Source organism: Sander vitreus, chromosome 22, assembly GCF_031162955.1.
Source record: "Sander vitreus isolate 19-12246 chromosome 22, sanVit1, whole genome shotgun sequence".
In the NCBI taxonomy this organism is placed as follows: domain Eukaryota; kingdom Metazoa; phylum Chordata; class Actinopteri; order Perciformes; family Percidae; genus Sander; species Sander vitreus.
In genome coordinates, this window is record NC_135876.1 from 6,464,252 (window position 1) to 6,481,322 (window position 17,071).

Genomic DNA, 17,071 nt, shown 5'->3' on the forward strand with positions numbered 1-17,071 from the left:
CAGCCAAGTGGTTCATATGGCTGCCAAGACATATTCATAGACATATTGGAGCATCCAGATACTGGCAGCGTTCACAGACGCTTAAACACATGTCCACCCACCCACACACACACACACACACACAAACACACACACACACACACACACACACACACACACACACACACTAGAACATTGCTAGACTGTATTTAACATACCCTTTTATTTGTGAGAACACATTTTTTTCATGTCCTTGTGAGGCCCATAGAACCTCAAATGCAATAATTAAATAACTCCTACTCTAACCACCGCATGCCTAATAGAAACCATGAACTTGATCTTAATCCTGATTCTGGTCTTAATCCTAAACCAAGAGCTGTGGAAATACCTGGTTTGGATAGACAAATGCATTTGTATGTTTATTAATGGGAAATAGACCTAAACATAAATGTGTAATTTAAAAAAATCTTTCAAATATGGCATTGCATAGTTTGTAGCGTCCTGCACTATTTCCAAAAAGCAGTGTGTTTACATCCACTTACTGTAAGAAACCAGCTAACGGTTGGATTTCTCCAGTAATTTCATGAACATCATATTAACCAGACTAGTGACCTGCTGCATGTAAATGCAGATTTACAACCAGATTATTACAGTAACCATGTTCTCCAGTGAGCTGCGTAACCAGGTTTCTTAAGTCGCATGCAAATCTACGAAGGGAAAATGGCTTCCAAATCTGACTGAATTAACAAATCAGGGTAAATCAATAAACTAAACTAAACCTAATTTTAACTGCAACCTAAAATGAATTCTCAGCTTTGCCCTTTGAGAAAAACAGACTCACATTGCAAAAAACATTTCCTCAATCTGACAACCAAAAGTTTGTTCTTACAGGGATGGAAGGGATGGTAACACACACACACACACACACACACACACACACACACACACACACACACACACACACACACACACACACACACACACACACAGTGTCATACATATATACACTGTCACACACACTGAAAATGCACCAGTAATTATTGATTGAATGACGGAAAGGCTCCCGAGTGTTTTTCTACCAATGGACATAATCATGAAAAGAAAACAAAATCAGCCTCATTGTATCGAGCCCATGGCGTGGCAGTCCCACACTGAGGCCATCTACTGCAGAACTGATGTGGTTTTCCATGTAACCACCCTGATGAAATATTCAGGGAGTAACAACTCAGACACCTAGGGGCCAGCGGGCTTCGGTTACAGCCAAATCATTCTACAGCAGGCGAGGACGGGGCCAGAGCTACGCTGGCAGGGTCACTGTTTCTTCCTTCTCGCCATACATAACACACACACACACACACACACACACACACACACACACACACACACACACACACACACACACACACACACACACACACACAAAGGGCCCATTCCCTTTTAATGAGGTACCTTTAATTAATAACCCAAGCCCGGCCCCATTTACACTGCTGGGTTCCCTGGGTAGGCGGGATAGGGTAGGAATAAAGACGATCTAAAGCTGTTTTCCTCCACCGACAGGGCTGTGTGGTGAGGGTGACAATGAGAGAAAAAAGAGGGATAACGCTGCCAGCAGAGGCAGAGAGAATTCAGGATTATCATATTGAATACAAGAGAGGGTTGGAAGTAGGATATATTCTGGGTAAGTGTTGTATGTATCTAAAACCGAAGGGGACATTTCCCTGCCTGAACTGGGGGGGAGGGGGGCAATGGGTGAGCGGTCATGCCCAAAACCGAAGCTCTGACTCCACAGTTCACACAAGCTGCTTAACCTCCACACTTTCTCACTACACACCGACTCCTGCTAGCACTCACTCACACACACACACACACACACACACACGTGCACAGTCGCTGCACACTCACAAGAACGTGTAGTGCTCGACAAAGTCTCCACGAACAGCAAAAATAAACCTCATTCACCCATTCAAGTGTGGTGTCGACTGAGACCTCGCCAGCACCCGAGTGGTAGAAAAACCTGCCTGGGCCGTGTCTTGTGCCATCCCGTTCTCACTCCCAACTCCTAAAATAATGACGCTTGGTGAGTGGCTCTCAGCGTCGGATACCGACACAAAAATCACCCTTTGGCATCTGAATAGAATGCATCGAGCATAAGCAGCTTGACCTCGGCGCTGAAAGATGACGTAGTATTAAGAGCGACAACGGTATGAAAAGACCAAAAATACGCGTAAGGATGTTAGTTGGGGTGGTGGATGGGTCAAACAACACAGGACATTTACCCAAGAGTCCTGTTTATGTCCCGCGTGTCACTGAAACGTGCATTTTGTAACTCCACCCACGATCTTTTCCTAAACCTAACTGTCCCGTTCTTGTGCCGCACGTCAGTTAAATCACATAGTCCCCAGGCACATCTCGTCCCGAGTCCTGAGAGCGTCAAATAGTGACGCAAAGGGTCCCGACCCAAGGCATCAAAAAGTGACACCAAGAGTCCCGACCCACAGCGCCAAAAAGTGATTCTGAAAGACAAAGTGACGCCAAGAGTCCCTACCAAGCGTGTCTAAATATGACGCTAACGGACACTTTTTGCGTCAATAACAAACGCCAAAGGCACCTGACCAATTGGCGATTTTTGACATGATGGGAGTGAGAATGTGTTGCTTGTGCTCGAGGTTATGGGGGGGTAGATGTGGTGATGCAGTGATGGCCCAAACCAATTGCCTTCTGCAGTGATGTCTGCTCTAGTAAATGTCTCAGATGGATGGGTCAAAGCTGCAGATCATGAGCCAAAAAATTATAATTGGGATGATGTCTACAATCAATGGACCAGAAGGCACTTATACACATAGTTAGATGATCACGATTGTGGACAGTAAAACAGCTACAATCATTTGTTTTTGAAAGCTAATGGTTCATATCATTAAAAAAACTTTTTTTTCTTTAAATATTAACATTTTCTATCAACAGTCCTATAAAAATCTTTGTATCTCAACATTTCATTAAAAAAAACACAGACTCATTGCCCTCTTAGTATTTTGTACATGTTAATGCTCCTTAGAATCAGTCCTAATCTTCCAAAAGTTTTCTAATCCCTTGTCACTGTCTCAGGAGTAAAACAGCCTCCCTTTCTCTGATCCCTGAAGCCTGCTGAGCTTTGCGAGCTGAGAAGGCGACGGGGGTACATCTTGTCTGTAGGGGCCCTTGGACTGAGGTGGAGCCTGAACCGGGGCAGAGCCTGAGGCGTGCGGGTGCTCTCTGTTGTGGTCGTAGGTGCTGCCGCTGGGGGTTTCCTGTGCGGGAGGTGGCCTGGCCTTGTTGGCCTCCTGCTCTTTACGTCTCTGCTCCTGCCTCAGCAACTCCTGAGTCTCTAAGAGGACACGGGCATTGAAGTTGGACGTTCCAAGGTAGCCGTTACGTGATCCCTGGCTGCTGGGGTAGCCAGGGTTCTCCTTTGACGTCTGGAATCCATCTGCTGGCATGTACGCCTTGTCCCGTGAGTCCTGGGACACCGTGCTGGGAGTCTTTCGAGGTTGCCTAAACACACAGAGATAGGTAAAGAGGTCAATCGTGTTGTTGAGTGAGAAAAGGAAAAGGAACAGAGGAGGAAAAGATTGTTTTTTTCTGTAGCGGCCCCTGGGTCAGCACCATTGAAGGGGAATTCAAAAGAAACTGCACTTCAGCAGGGAATGTGTCCATTTTCATATATTGTGAGATTAAAAAGGGGGATGTGGTTGTGGCATTGAGTTGAAACACTGAAGGCAACATGAGTGGAGCAAAAAGAGATCTGTTATAGTCTGCTTGCATGCACTGAATCCTGTGCCATGAAGACAGAGACATAGAAGAGACAGGAGACTAACGGGGGAAGCCTAAAACGCCCACAGCACTATTAGTTCTACGCTGTAAACAAACAAAAATGTTAAAACCTCACTGCGAAAAATGGCTTCTTCCATTTCCTTTCCATTTAACTACTTTTTCAGAGACGCAGACGTGTGCACTTACAGCACAGACAGAGTAATGGCAGGCCTCGTGGCTTTATCTGCCTTCTACTCGTCCTGCCCCTACACTGACAGGACGGCCCAAGATGCACTAATATTATCTCTGATACAAAGAAAAACTAAGGCCCAAGCATGCCTTCCACCACATATGCTCCCTTTTACGGAAATTGGCCCCGTAAAGCTTTCATTGGGAACTGCGAGGTCTCGCCAGGTGTTGAGTCTGCTCCTCCATTATTTGGATCCATTAAGGCCATGTTGCTATGGAAGACCTGTGACAGTGTCTTTTGTGTCAGGTTTGCTAAGAGAAATCCCATTCACACCTCACTGACCCACTGTGCGCTTAAAAGGCTTTTGAGTTCACGTCACACAAGCCTGCAGAGGTAAACAGGGGCCCGGCGTGCTTTTAGGCCAAAATGCCTGCATTTCTTAGCTGGCCGAGTCTCATTTCAGACAGGCTGACAGGAACAAAAGACAAAACAGGCTATTGTTCAAAGCACTTGTGTTTCTGACATAATATTTAATTTTTTTCTAAAACTGAAACCTCACAATGGAGATAGGCATGGGCCGGTATGATATTCTGATTGTATGATATTACGGTATTACGGTATTGCAATTACAGCTTTAAAATGTATTATTTTTTTAATTTCTGTGTAAAAACATACCTTAGGAACGGTATGACAGAAAATGTAAGTGGTTTTGAAACCAGTAACGGGCCCATACGTAAATGGAGATCAATTCCACCTTGAACCTTGTTTTCTTATTTTGTATATACTCCGATGTTGCTTGACAGGGAAAAAAATGACAGTTGATACATGTGTAAAAAAGATAAATTCTCTAAAGCTTGATATATAGTTCCACATTAAGGGTGACATCGTTGCTACGTAGACTACACACTCCATACACCCTAGCTGACACACTGGGCTACAGAGATACTACTTGGTGACCGCAAGAACTGTGATTGGCTGCTTCTGTTTCCTCCGATAAGTTCCTGATGGTGGCAAAGAGGATGTAACTCCAGTCCTGTAAGTACATGCATAGCCCACTACCGCTCTGTGTCACAAAGTAACACACAGTCACTGTTGGGAATATAGCATTCAAGCATAATATGGCCTGAACATTTACATACAACTATAATCTAGCGTTGCAGTTGTGATATCAGCAAATGTAATCTGACGCTCATTTATGAATCAAAACCATAGACTGTATATAAAGATGGACGACGCATCTCCACCGCCTTCCACTGTACAAATGAGAAGCCAAAATATCCTGGGTACAGGTGCCGCCATCTTGTTATTTTGGAGCCAGTAGTGATCGGGCAGTGGAGCCGCGGTATCGAAGTCCCGCCCATACACCCACCTGACTAATCACCAGTCAATCACAGCTGTCAATCGTGTTTTACTCCATTTATATAGCATTAAATAACTAATTACAACCAACTTATCAGAAAAAAATGAACATGAGATCTACCTAAAATGACAGAAACCATCTTTGGGAAAAAATGATAAGATGTGTACTTTAACGTATTTGTTTGGCCGATGTCCCATCCGCTAACATAAAGAGGTAGGGATTTAAGACCTAAACTGCAGCCAGCCACCAGTGGCTGATCCGAGATTTTTTGGCTTCACTTTTTGGGAGTTGTCAATATACAGTCTATGATCAAAACCAAACCAAATGTCGTAGATACCTATGGCAGGACTGCCATTAACGCCTTGCGTCAGGCATAAATCCGCCATAAGGATTTCAAGCAAATAGTGAAACATTTACATTACTGTATTATCTGCTTCCTTGCCAGTTAATTCAACAACCCTTTGAACATATTTATTCTATTGCCATCACAGTGTAATTCTAATGAGAATCCCACGATTCCAGCATTGCTAATGGATGCCCTTATGGACCACCAAATCTAAGGGGCGGTGAAGAGTGGAAGCACATGGCTCTGTAACGTCCGTATCTGAGCCTTTGGTGCTTAGGTCTACATTTATGCATGCAAGGATAAATGTGTATATGCATTTATGTCCTATACATGTGCCACAGAAACAAATTCTGTTGTTCTGCTCTGTGTATGCATGCATGTAGAGCATGTGTAAGTATGAGGGTAATTGGCGCAGGGGCAGATGTAGGGACAGACTGCAGAGAGAGCCCCACCACATGCTCCATACAGTATCTGGGTTTTGCTGTCTGGGCGAGCCGCCATGCATTTACACCCCGGCTTGGCATACAGAGCAGCGCCTGTTGCACGAGGCAGCGATCTGTGTTTCGAGAATGACCACAACGTTTTTAAAGTAGAAAAGGGAAGAAGGTAGAAGTCTTCGGAGGCAATGAGAAGAGAGAAGAAATGGCATTGTTCCACAGGAATGTAATCGTGATTGATGCGTCAGGGGAGTCAGTTCTCTTATCACCTCTACTCCTTTGCCAAAATATGTCACAAAGTAGATTAGTTACATCGACAGAGGGAGGGGATGGGAAAATACATCATGCCAAAGAATCGGGTAAATTTAGAATGACAGAACATAACAAACAAAGCCAGGAAGTTGGCTCGCAGAAAAATTTGTGGCTGCTGTGTTTTTTTAAAACAGCTGGGAAGAATCAGAGTTTATGAGAAGAAGGAGAAAGCACACATACACATGCACAGACACAAAATGATTATGGAAAAAAACCCAAATGCATGCAATGGACAGTGGAACAATCGTTGCTATATTGTACATATAAATTGTTTATAAACCTGGAATAATGTTTTCTTTATAGCGTGGAACAATGTTGTTTTGGCTGAAAGAGCTGCAATGATAGATTGAAAAGCTACTGGCAGTTCACTCAGGCCACATTTAGGAACTTTCTCTTGACCGCATTCATGTGTGTGTTTGTGTGTAGTTTTGTGTGTGAGCGCGTCTCTTTCAGGCTAGTCTATATCCATGACGTGCCACTTCCGGGATTGCCCCATTGCCACCGGAAATTTCGCCGTATGTCCTTTTTTTCGACCCGGAATGCTGTGTGGACTAGCCAGACCCCTCTACAACGTTGTGGAGGAAGGTCTGGCAAAGCAAAACTACTTTCAGGCTAATCAGTGGTCTCTCTTTCGTACTAACACACTCGTTCCTCTCCTGGCCACTCTCGCCCTCCACTGCCTGTCACCGCTAATCCTGCTCCGACAACAAGCCTTCATTAGGGGCCCTTCCAATCCTCACATCCCAGACAGCCAGCTAAGCCTGACCGTCATTAGATAACCAGCTACTATAGCCTCTTCTGGAAGCTCTTTGGGAAGGAGTTTTTTTTTTTTTTGTGAGGGAATGTCCCCTTTCGGCTGAATGGCTGACTGCTCATGCTTCCTGTTTTGGAAGAGAAGGACAGGATGAAGGGGTTCCAAAAGAGAGGTGATTGGAGTTCGAGGGAATAGTGGTTATTAATCTGGGGATGTGAGACTTTAGCTCTTTAATGAGGAGCCTTGCCGAGACACAAGCTCTGAAAAGCCTTAGTCGGGGTCAAACGTCAAGCCTGAGCTCATGCGACTCTTTGCTAGAAGACGCTATGTGATTATGAGAGGAATGCATATCAAAGGCCATCCTCGCCTGGCTTTTTGGCCGGTCAGACCAACTTTCCCAGGAGAAGGAACTCAGTGAGAAGGGAGGGCTGGAGGCAACTGTCACATCACATGAGATGCCAGCAGATAACACCTATGAAGTGAATGCACAGATCAGTCTGGCTTATACAGGCCGCATTGATTATGCGTCTATGTGGACCGAAAATCCATAGCCATAGACAGGAACATGTTTTAATCGACCCGATTGTGACTGTTCAGAGACAGCAGAGCAAAAGAGGATGGCGATGAAGAAATGATTGCTGTTTGTGCAGGGAGAGATTAAAATCACAGGAGAGCAGAGTTACTCTGGCCAAGACAATTAAAAGACCACACACACACAGACACACACACACACACACACACACACACACACATATATACACACACTTTAAGTGTTATGGTTTTGTTTAAACTGGCAAAGCAGCAAAACTTAAATAAATCAGACTTCCCTTTCAACATTTTAGAACATACTGTACATTTCATAATACAATAAAGCTCACATTGGATTGGCTCCCATTAGGAAATATTTAACAGGGAGAGGAAATTATCTTTGTTTCATTACTAACTTTAAATCCCTGTGTCACCAGCAGTGGTTAGCTTTGCAATTTAAATTTACTAAAGTGTGATTAGAGAGCTTCAGAGGACTGGTAAAGGCACAGATACACACATAGACAGTGAAGGCAGGAAATGCAAATACTGATACTAAAGTCTCCCCAACCCCAACACCTCGAGATGGAAGATATGGTAAGCTTTATTGGCATCTCTTTGAAAAATATGCAAAAGTATCGAAACATGAAGATGGAGAAGATGAAGAGCAACGGTTGTAGCTCTGAACTCAAGCTGTGTAAAAGATTGCCAAGAGAAAATGAAAAAATTATATCGGAGCTGATATTCATCACACTGGAAGTGTTGGAGAAGGGGGTGGGGGGGGGTTGATGCCTGCGACAAAGTCATCACTTCTTCAGGGTCAACATTGACTTAATGAAAGTGAATATCAGTCGAATAACTCCAAGTGATCACATTAAATGATTTCATTCAAAGAGTTTTGCTAAGAATCATTTGAATGTCTGGAGATGAGGTAAAAGTGGTTTTGTGGTGATTGACTTTGGAACCAAAGGGATACGTTAAAGAAAGTATGGAGAAAAAAGGGTAAAGGCACAAATACGAGGAAAAGAAATTGATGGAAATCAAAAAAAGCCGAATGAAGAGGTCGAGAAAGGGCAAATAGAACGTGATAAGTCGCAGTGAGGGGAGGGAGAGAGGAGGACGGAAAGAGACAGACAGATGGAATAAATAAAGGGGAAGGGGGACGGGAGAGGCGGTCTCACCGTGGCAGGGAGTTGTACTGTCTCTGTGCTTGTTGGAAACCATCTCGATCCTCTTGCTGCTGTTTCTGGACCTGAGTCTCGACTGTTACTGAATGGCGTCCGCTCAGCGTCTCCGTCCCATTGCTTACCTGTAACATCCACCAAATGACACAAGTCAAGATACGCACAGTTATGACAGTAACATAAAATCAAATGAAGCCAATATGGTTGACATTTCTATCTTTGGACAGAAATCTGGAAATAGAATAACACACACACTTAGATAATGGAATATATTTCCCTCAGCACAGCAGGTGCTTTGTCAGTGTGATACCTTCTGTGTTTTGGGCTACGCTCAGGGAACAGGTAGTTAGTAGGTGTGATTCCATGATGACAATGGCACTGAAAAATGCACCTGTGCCAGTAGATGAAAGGTCGCCTGATACTTTTTTTTAAAAGGCATAATTCACCAAAATACAATCTTTCTATCAATTACAAATCCTACTGGAAAGAACCGTTTGTACTAACATTCTTAATGCAGATCGAAGCAATGCAGTGACAGCAATATACAAAATATAATATAAAATAACCATATTGGCCAGAAAATGAGGATATTTCTTTATGGAAAAATGAAAAATGTCTTGACATTTTCATGTTCAAAACAGCAGATGTTCTCTTTGAATTGTACCGGTATCACAGAGTGAGTCGTGAGTCTGTTATATTATAATATTATTATATTATTATATTATATGTTAACCTTAATGCTGCTTGGCTAGCGAGTTTTAATTCACTTTACAGCTTAAAAGTGTTTTGTTAGCCCAGTTCAACCTGCAGTCTCTAATGCCATGTGTCTTTTGCTACCACGGTCAGAATAAATTCCTGATGAGTTAAAATCAGTTCAACACATCTCCCAATGCTTTTACAGCTGAAAGGGACTATTAGCAAAATCACCCATCAAACAGCCACTATTAGTGTAGAACTACTAGTGTTAGAGAATGTCATGATGGTGTCAAAAAGACTCAGAAAAGAGAAAAGCCTTCAAAATCATCTTATTCTTGGAATAAATAAATGTTTTTTATTAATGTCCAAAAACACTGGTTGTATTTTTTGGGTAGGTAGACCTTTTCTGCAGGATAATCCATTTCTCAGGTGTACTTATCATATCAGAAATACTTTATAATAATTCAAAATGGCTGAAAAAAAACCTTACGATGCATTATTTTTTTTTAAACTGGTTCGATGTTAGCCTGGGAACCAACCGAATCTGGCAAGCTCATGTTTCATTTGCTTTGGCAGATACGTCTGGCCCCCCTCCCGTTCATACAGATTTCCAGCCGTCCAGAACCGGGATGGGCCAATCACAACCGTTTATCTCATGCGGAGCGGGTTTAAGATCATAACTGACAGAGGAGCGTCATGCTTGAATGTATTTACTGAACGTAGTTACTGGACGTTACTGGCATTCTCTGTCAGCGCAACTTATCAGGCTCATAAAACTCAGATCAAAATGTCAAACTAGGCAGTACTGATCAAATATGAATTTCATTCTGTTCACAAACACGTTTTAGTGTACTGTTTAGCTGTAAGTTTGTGACCCGGCCGACCCTTTTTTCCTGCTTTAAAACGGATCAAGCACTGCCCCAACTAGCACGAGTGGCTCAGCACTTCGTTGTTCTGATGGGTTGTAGGTCACGTTTCGTTGCTCTGATTGGTTGTAGGTCTATCTAATTGCATCCAGAGGCCTTTTGGCCTGCACTATTTAATGCCTCCTGGAAATTTAAAATGAACTGAGAGCTTCCAGACTAATACAGTATTTACTAACATTTGCGAATGAGTTGGGCGATGCCAGGCGAGTTCAATGTCTTTAATGTCATTATCTCTGACTTGTTCAGATTTCATTTATATATCAACGACTTTAGAGCTAAGTACTTGTTCCTTTGTAGGAGTTGCATTCCTCATTACTGTTCTTCACAATCAATTTATAAACTGTTCACATCACTGCTGGCCCTCTTCCCTCTGTTTGTGTGAATCAGAGGGCTTTTTACATTTTATAAAATTTACCATAATACAGTCATATTTTGCTAAACGTATGCTGTGTATTTCTGAACAAAGTAAACTAGTATGCTGAAGGCAGTGAGTATCACCACGCACTGCTTCATCTCACAGATTTGCGTGTGACTTGACTACACACCACTAACCTGCACCAGCGCGCATGTGTTTGTTGTCTGATCACCGGTGGGGTTGACATGGAGATATCATCTCCCTCAACACTAGCACACCACTAACGAGCTGGCTGATGAAAGAACATGACAAGCCAATTAAACAGAGGCGTGCTGAGGAGGTGTAGCAAGCGTGCCTTGACCAAGTGTCAGTTTTCATAAGGCTTGGGACGGTAATGTGGTAGGCAGGTGGGTAATGTGGTAGGCAGGTTTTACTGGCCAGCTGAGTGTTTAAACTGAACAGAGCAGCCAAAGAATCCATGTTTGGTAGCTTGGGAAGAGATTTTTTTAAATGTGGAAAATGTATGTGTTTGTGGGGCGAGTGGTAGAAAAGTGGTAATAGCACATGACAGAATGGATTGACAGCGTAAAGGTGTGTTGGCGGATGGAAAGGCCGTCAGCCAGAATGTCTTTGTGAAAACATCTTGTGTTCTTGAAATGGCTGCTTTCTTCCGCACCTGGACAGCTGCAATAACAGTGCAATTACATTTCACTCAGCGCTAATAACAAGTAATTTCTTAATCTCTCCCCGTCCTAAAACGTAACAGTATTCCACATGGGTGAAGTGAATTGGACTCATATGTTTCGGGTTTCGCTGCAACAACACATTCCCCACGGCTCAAAAAAGTCTAGAGCACATAAACGAATATCGGATGAACAGTAAGGGAAAAGGAGAAATTATTTTACTGCGGTGGTGAGAAAATAATTAGTCACGCACACTGAATGTTTTTTATGTGATTTGAAAGGAAGTGGTGAGGAATCCGGAGGTGCTTGCCGCTTCGGTTTAAAAACTGAAGAGTTGAGGTGAATGACGCCAGGCCAAGAGAAATGCATGAGAAACAGCCAGGAGAGAAAATCTGTCAGTGTAATGGCATTATCCAGGGAAAGAGAATCAGATTATTCCATGTTAGGCCTGGAATACAATGCCATATAAAACATGACATTTGTTGAAATCGAATCAAAGAGACGTCCGTGTTCGTTTTTATCCAATAATGTGAAAAATGATGTCAATACGGCACACTTCTATCTCTCCCTTGTTTTCTTGGTGGTTTCACAGACAAGGCAGGGAGGAAAAAAAGAAAAAAGAAATCTCCACGTGTTCAAACATAAGAATGTTCACAGACGGTGAGTCAGGGGAACACAATTATGAAAATTATTTGCAGCTATCAAAAATCTGGGACCAGGAAAGCAGCTGGGAAGGCGTTGAGCTTTTAAAGTTCCAAGGTGTAATATTTCCTGGTTAAGAGCTAGTCACGGACCTTTCAGATATCAAAGCAGGTTGCTGTGATGGGTCAGCAGCACTAACATATGGCTTTACCGCCCAAACTCCTCATGATGCTGTTTGTAGCCCACCACATAGGGAACAGTTTTAAGAGAGCAGCCGTGCTGTACACAAACAGACATATGGAAGACATTTAAGTTGCTAATGGGCAGACAGAACAAGAAGAAAGTGAGAAAATGGTAGTGAAACACCACATCCTGACACACAGTTGGATAATGATTCTCTCTTAAAGTCCTCGACCCAATTCCGCCAATTTATTATAAGCTAGCCCAGTTCATTTGTGGTCGCCGGGGTGTGTAGCTCCGGGCGTAGTATCCATCTGAGAGCGAGCAGTGTGGTCTGCTATTTCCCAGTCCCTAGCCCAGGAAACCATGGTGAATGGTTGAGTTATGGTTGGTTATCTCCATATCACTTAAGGACTCCACAGCATGCACAAATGGCAGAACAAAATGTTAGTCTTATCTTTTATTGTGAAGATATCTGTGTGGATGAATGTGTGGGGTAATAGTGCTGAAATGTATTATTATGTCTACATAAGAGAAGTGTAATTGCTTTGTTCTCCTCTCCTCCCTCTGTTTACAGTCTTATCTGTGAACACACACACACACACACACACACAGTATGGTATCTAAGTATATTGTGTGTAGGCATGCATACTGTACATATGCACACACGCATGCCTCTGTGTGCAGATGTGTCTTGAACAATGCAACAATATTGCATTCGCCATGAAAAAATCCATTTCACCCTTCCAACAAGCTAAATAATTTTATGATTGTGATATGTTAGATCAAATGTGCTGGCATGAATCATGAGATCAGTAAACCATGCTTGCTACATGCACAACATTGAATAGCAATATCCATAATTCACCCGTGCAGGCTTGACAGTGAGCGTTAGCGAGCAAACTGGGAAAACGCTCGACAAAAGCTCGATCAAAATCATGATAATCGACATAACCAGCTGTGGTTCAAAAATACAATCATGTTATTTTTGGTGATTGAGATAGTAGCAAGAGGCCAATGACATGAATGAGTCTACGTGTCCAAGATGCATCTTACAGAAAGAGAATCCTCTCAGCACTATAAATAAGTCTCACAGATCCAATCAAGAGTGGCTAAATGATTTCCTTGGTGTTTTTTACAGTATGCTATGGTCCTCTTCTGTGGTCTTTTGAGGTCTGTCAAACTGTGAAAAATAGCTAGCAGAGTCAACTGGCTTGCCTTTAAACAAAGATGATTACTATGCAACAATATGTGTGAGAATGAGTATTCTTGTTTCAATCATTCACTTGAAAGTACGTGCAATTATAGACAAAATTACTTTGTTAAAAATCTTACATACAGCTCTGCTTGGCAGCATCACACAACACACTCCATGTATTGTGTGACTGATTACAGACTGGTTACAGCCAAAGGCTCACACACTGCCATGGCACAGAGCTATGTTCTCTAACCCTTAGCTCCTGGGAAGTCAAGTGACTGTGGCTAAAAGTGGCTTATTCGTCACATGATCACAGGAAAGGGTTAGCTGTACACAATCAAACACACAGAAACATGAAAGCCCCATATTCAGAGTAACCCAAGATTGCATAAACAAAACAAATGCTTGTAGACACATAAATCCTGGTAGCAGTAGTAGATGCAGCGATAATAAAAACGAAAAGAATTCACATAAATAAGGGCTATCCAGGCTGCTGTTGGTGTGTTTGATCAAAGGTACCAGCATGGCGCTCACGCTCCTCTGTGTGGTCATGCTCATTGGCGTTCCAACCCAACAGCACAAATTGATTTTATTGCCGCAGACAGAGCGATAGAGAAAAAGGCAACTCTTTGGAAAGTGCATAGCTCTTTATGATGAACATCTGGAAATCCCCTCTCACAGAGCATCAGGGAAGGACGGAGAGAAAACATGCCAGCTCTAATTGTGTGTGCCGGCTTGGGGGCTACATGATAGACAGGGCTTCTCGTGTCCTGGTCATTATTCTATTAAGGAGAAGCCGGGGGTTGGAGGACTGACCTCAGCATTGTCATTACAGGCGCACACAGCAGACATAGCTGAGCTCAGTATCCAACACCCCAGAGACAAGCCAGGGGTCAAACTCAAAGGGAGGGAGCCTCACACCTCAAGCTGCTTCATATGGCTCCTCTGTACCTGGTCCTCATTATCATCAGTGTTGGGCAAGTTATTTCCAAAATGTAATACATTATAGATTACCAGTTACTGTCACTTGAGAGTAATTAGTTACATTACAATATTACTGTCTCTCAATTGTAATGCTTTACACTACTTTTACGTTACTTTTGAGTTACTTTCACTAAAATAATCGCGGAAGTACGACTTGGCAGGTAGGTTAGCTTGTGAATTTCACCACGGGATCAACAAAGTCTTATCTTTATCCACTTTTATAGGCCTACATCATAATTTATTTATAATATACTGTATTATTAATCTGAATCAGCAAAGTAACTAAATATATCAAATAAATAGTGAAGTAAAACGTACAATACCTGACTCTGAATTGTAGTGAAGTAGAAGTATAAAGTAGGAGAAAATGGAAATACTCAATTAAAAGTACCATTCAATTGTATTGAAGTATGGTATAGTTACTTTCCACCGCTGATTAAATGTAATGGTGCTGAAGTACCGTCACCTGTTGGGACACAGATGTTGTCCGTACCGTCTCTGGTTCTGGCTCTGACCACGGGAACAGTGACAGAGCAGCAGCTCGCTTCAACGCAGTGTACTTACTCCTAAAAAGGGAGTATGTCCATCTCACAAATGTAGAATCAGTCTCTGGAGTCATCTCAACCATCGAGTCCAGCAACACGAAATAACACTCAGACTTTTCTTTCTGTGCTGAAATGTTTCACTGTGTTGGTGAATTCTTAAGAAGACAAAACACAACTAAATGTCGGGTTAAAATGCGTTGTAACTCGCATTACTGAGATTGCAGTGGGTATAATATTACCAAAATGTTATTGGAAATGCGTTATATTACTGCGTTACATCCATCCATCCATCCATCTTCATTCGCTTATCCGGGGTCGGGTCGCGGGGGTAGCAGCTCCAGCAGGGGACCCCAAACTTCCCTTTCCCGGGCCACATTAACCAGCTCCGACTGGGGGATCCCGAGGCGTTCCCAGGCCAGGTTAGAGATATAATCCCTCCACCTAGTCCTGGGTCTCCCCCGAGGCCTCCTCCCAGCTGGACGTGCCTGGAACACCTCCCTAGGGAGGCGCCCAGGGGGCATCCTTACCAGATGCCCGAACCACCTCAACTGGCTCCTTTCGACGCAAAGGAGCAGCGGCTCTACTCCGAGCTCCTCACGGATAACTGAGCTTCTCACCCTATCTCTAAGGGAGACGCCAGCTACCCTCCTGAGGAAACCCATTTCAGCCGCTTGTACCCTGGATCTTGTTCTTTCGGTCATGACCCAGCCTTCATGGCTATAGGTGAGGGTAGGAACAAAAACTGACCGGTAGATTGAGAGCTTTGCCTTCTGGCTCAGCTCTCTTTTCGTCACAACAGTGCGATACAGCAAAACAGAATACATTACTGTAACGTTACTTCCAACATTGATTTTCATGATCATTTTCTTGTACCCCCCCAAAAGTGAAACATTTTAAGCTTATATGTAACAGCAGTTTGTTTGGAATCAGTAGAAGAGTATAGTGGGAACTATGGAGCGACCAATAACTGTATTAATAAAAAAATATGACTTTAAGCTGGGCAGACGTTTTTAGCTCCACCAAGGAGGTAGTGTTTTAGGTTTGAGTTGTTTGTCTGTTTGTATGTACTGTTGTACATGAACTTTAGTGGTGGGGTGTGGTATGGGCTAAGAAAAAACGTATTACAATTTGGAGCAGATCCGTATCACGGAGCGGATACACACATTATTTTTCACTTCCATTAATGTGAGATAGGGCTTTTGGCCTTGGCGGAGGTCTGCGCTCTTTGAGTGCCCTTGTATGTTATTCATTTTGTGTGTTATGTTAACTCACACTATATATTTTCATAGGCCTTTCTGTACAGCCAGAACCTGTGACTTTTATGCTCACACTGTATGGATCAATTGACCAGCAACGACACTCTGAACGTAAGCACAGAACCCACAGTTGGTTTTATCCAGTGACACATAAAGTTTATTCAAACAAGACTGCGTCGTAACAAATGTTGGCATAAAGAGAGATCGGCAGGGTTAATTTGTCCAATTTTACTGTGAACGGAAAGAAAGAAGAAAACAAGAAAAATATTGAGCCCGAGGTGTCAGCAAGATGGAGACACTGTGGTCTGACTGTCAAGTTTTATTTCACAGCAGTTATAAGACTACAGTTTTAGCCATACCATGTAAAACACTACAGTTTATAATGGATTGGACCATTTAACTGGTAAATCTACGGCCGACCAAAATGTCTGACATGCCTGAAATCCAACAGATTGTCTAAGAGCCAGGTTGTGGTTTCATTAATTAACCAGGCGTCGAGACCCCTCTGCACATCAAATCACAATTTATTCGGCAGACATTTTGCCCTATTCTAATATAAGTCGGTGGCGACCAAAATGGCTCTAAAATCTGGCTTAATCTGTACAGTCCGTATCAGCTTTAGTTGAATTTCAAAGTTAATTCTTGAAGCCTGAAAACAGCTCTTGACAAAACAGTCTCACCTATACGTAGCTGTCATGTAGCTTTCGATCATTTCCATTTCCATGGCAACTGG

The 17,071-nt window shown here is 42.9% G+C and overlaps 1 protein-coding gene across 12 annotated transcripts in view; it reads right to left on the minus strand.

The window, feature by feature from the left end:
- Positions 1-1,272: 1,272 nt before the first annotated feature.
- The window catches only part of LOC144537414 (partitioning defective 3 homolog), a 382,981-nt gene continuing 367,182 nt past the window's right edge, over positions 1,273-17,071 (minus strand). For all 12 annotated transcript variants that reach the window (XM_078281137.1, XM_078281139.1, XM_078281130.1 and 9 more), the window contains 2 exons: positions 8,871-8,998; positions 1,273-3,507 (listed from right to left, as the gene is read on the minus strand). In XM_078281137.1, coding sequence (XP_078137263.1) covers positions 3,078-3,507; positions 8,871-8,998 — 558 coding nt within the window. In that variant the 3' untranslated portion in view covers positions 1,273-3,077. The remainder of the gene's footprint in view (positions 3,508-8,870; positions 8,999-17,071) is intronic.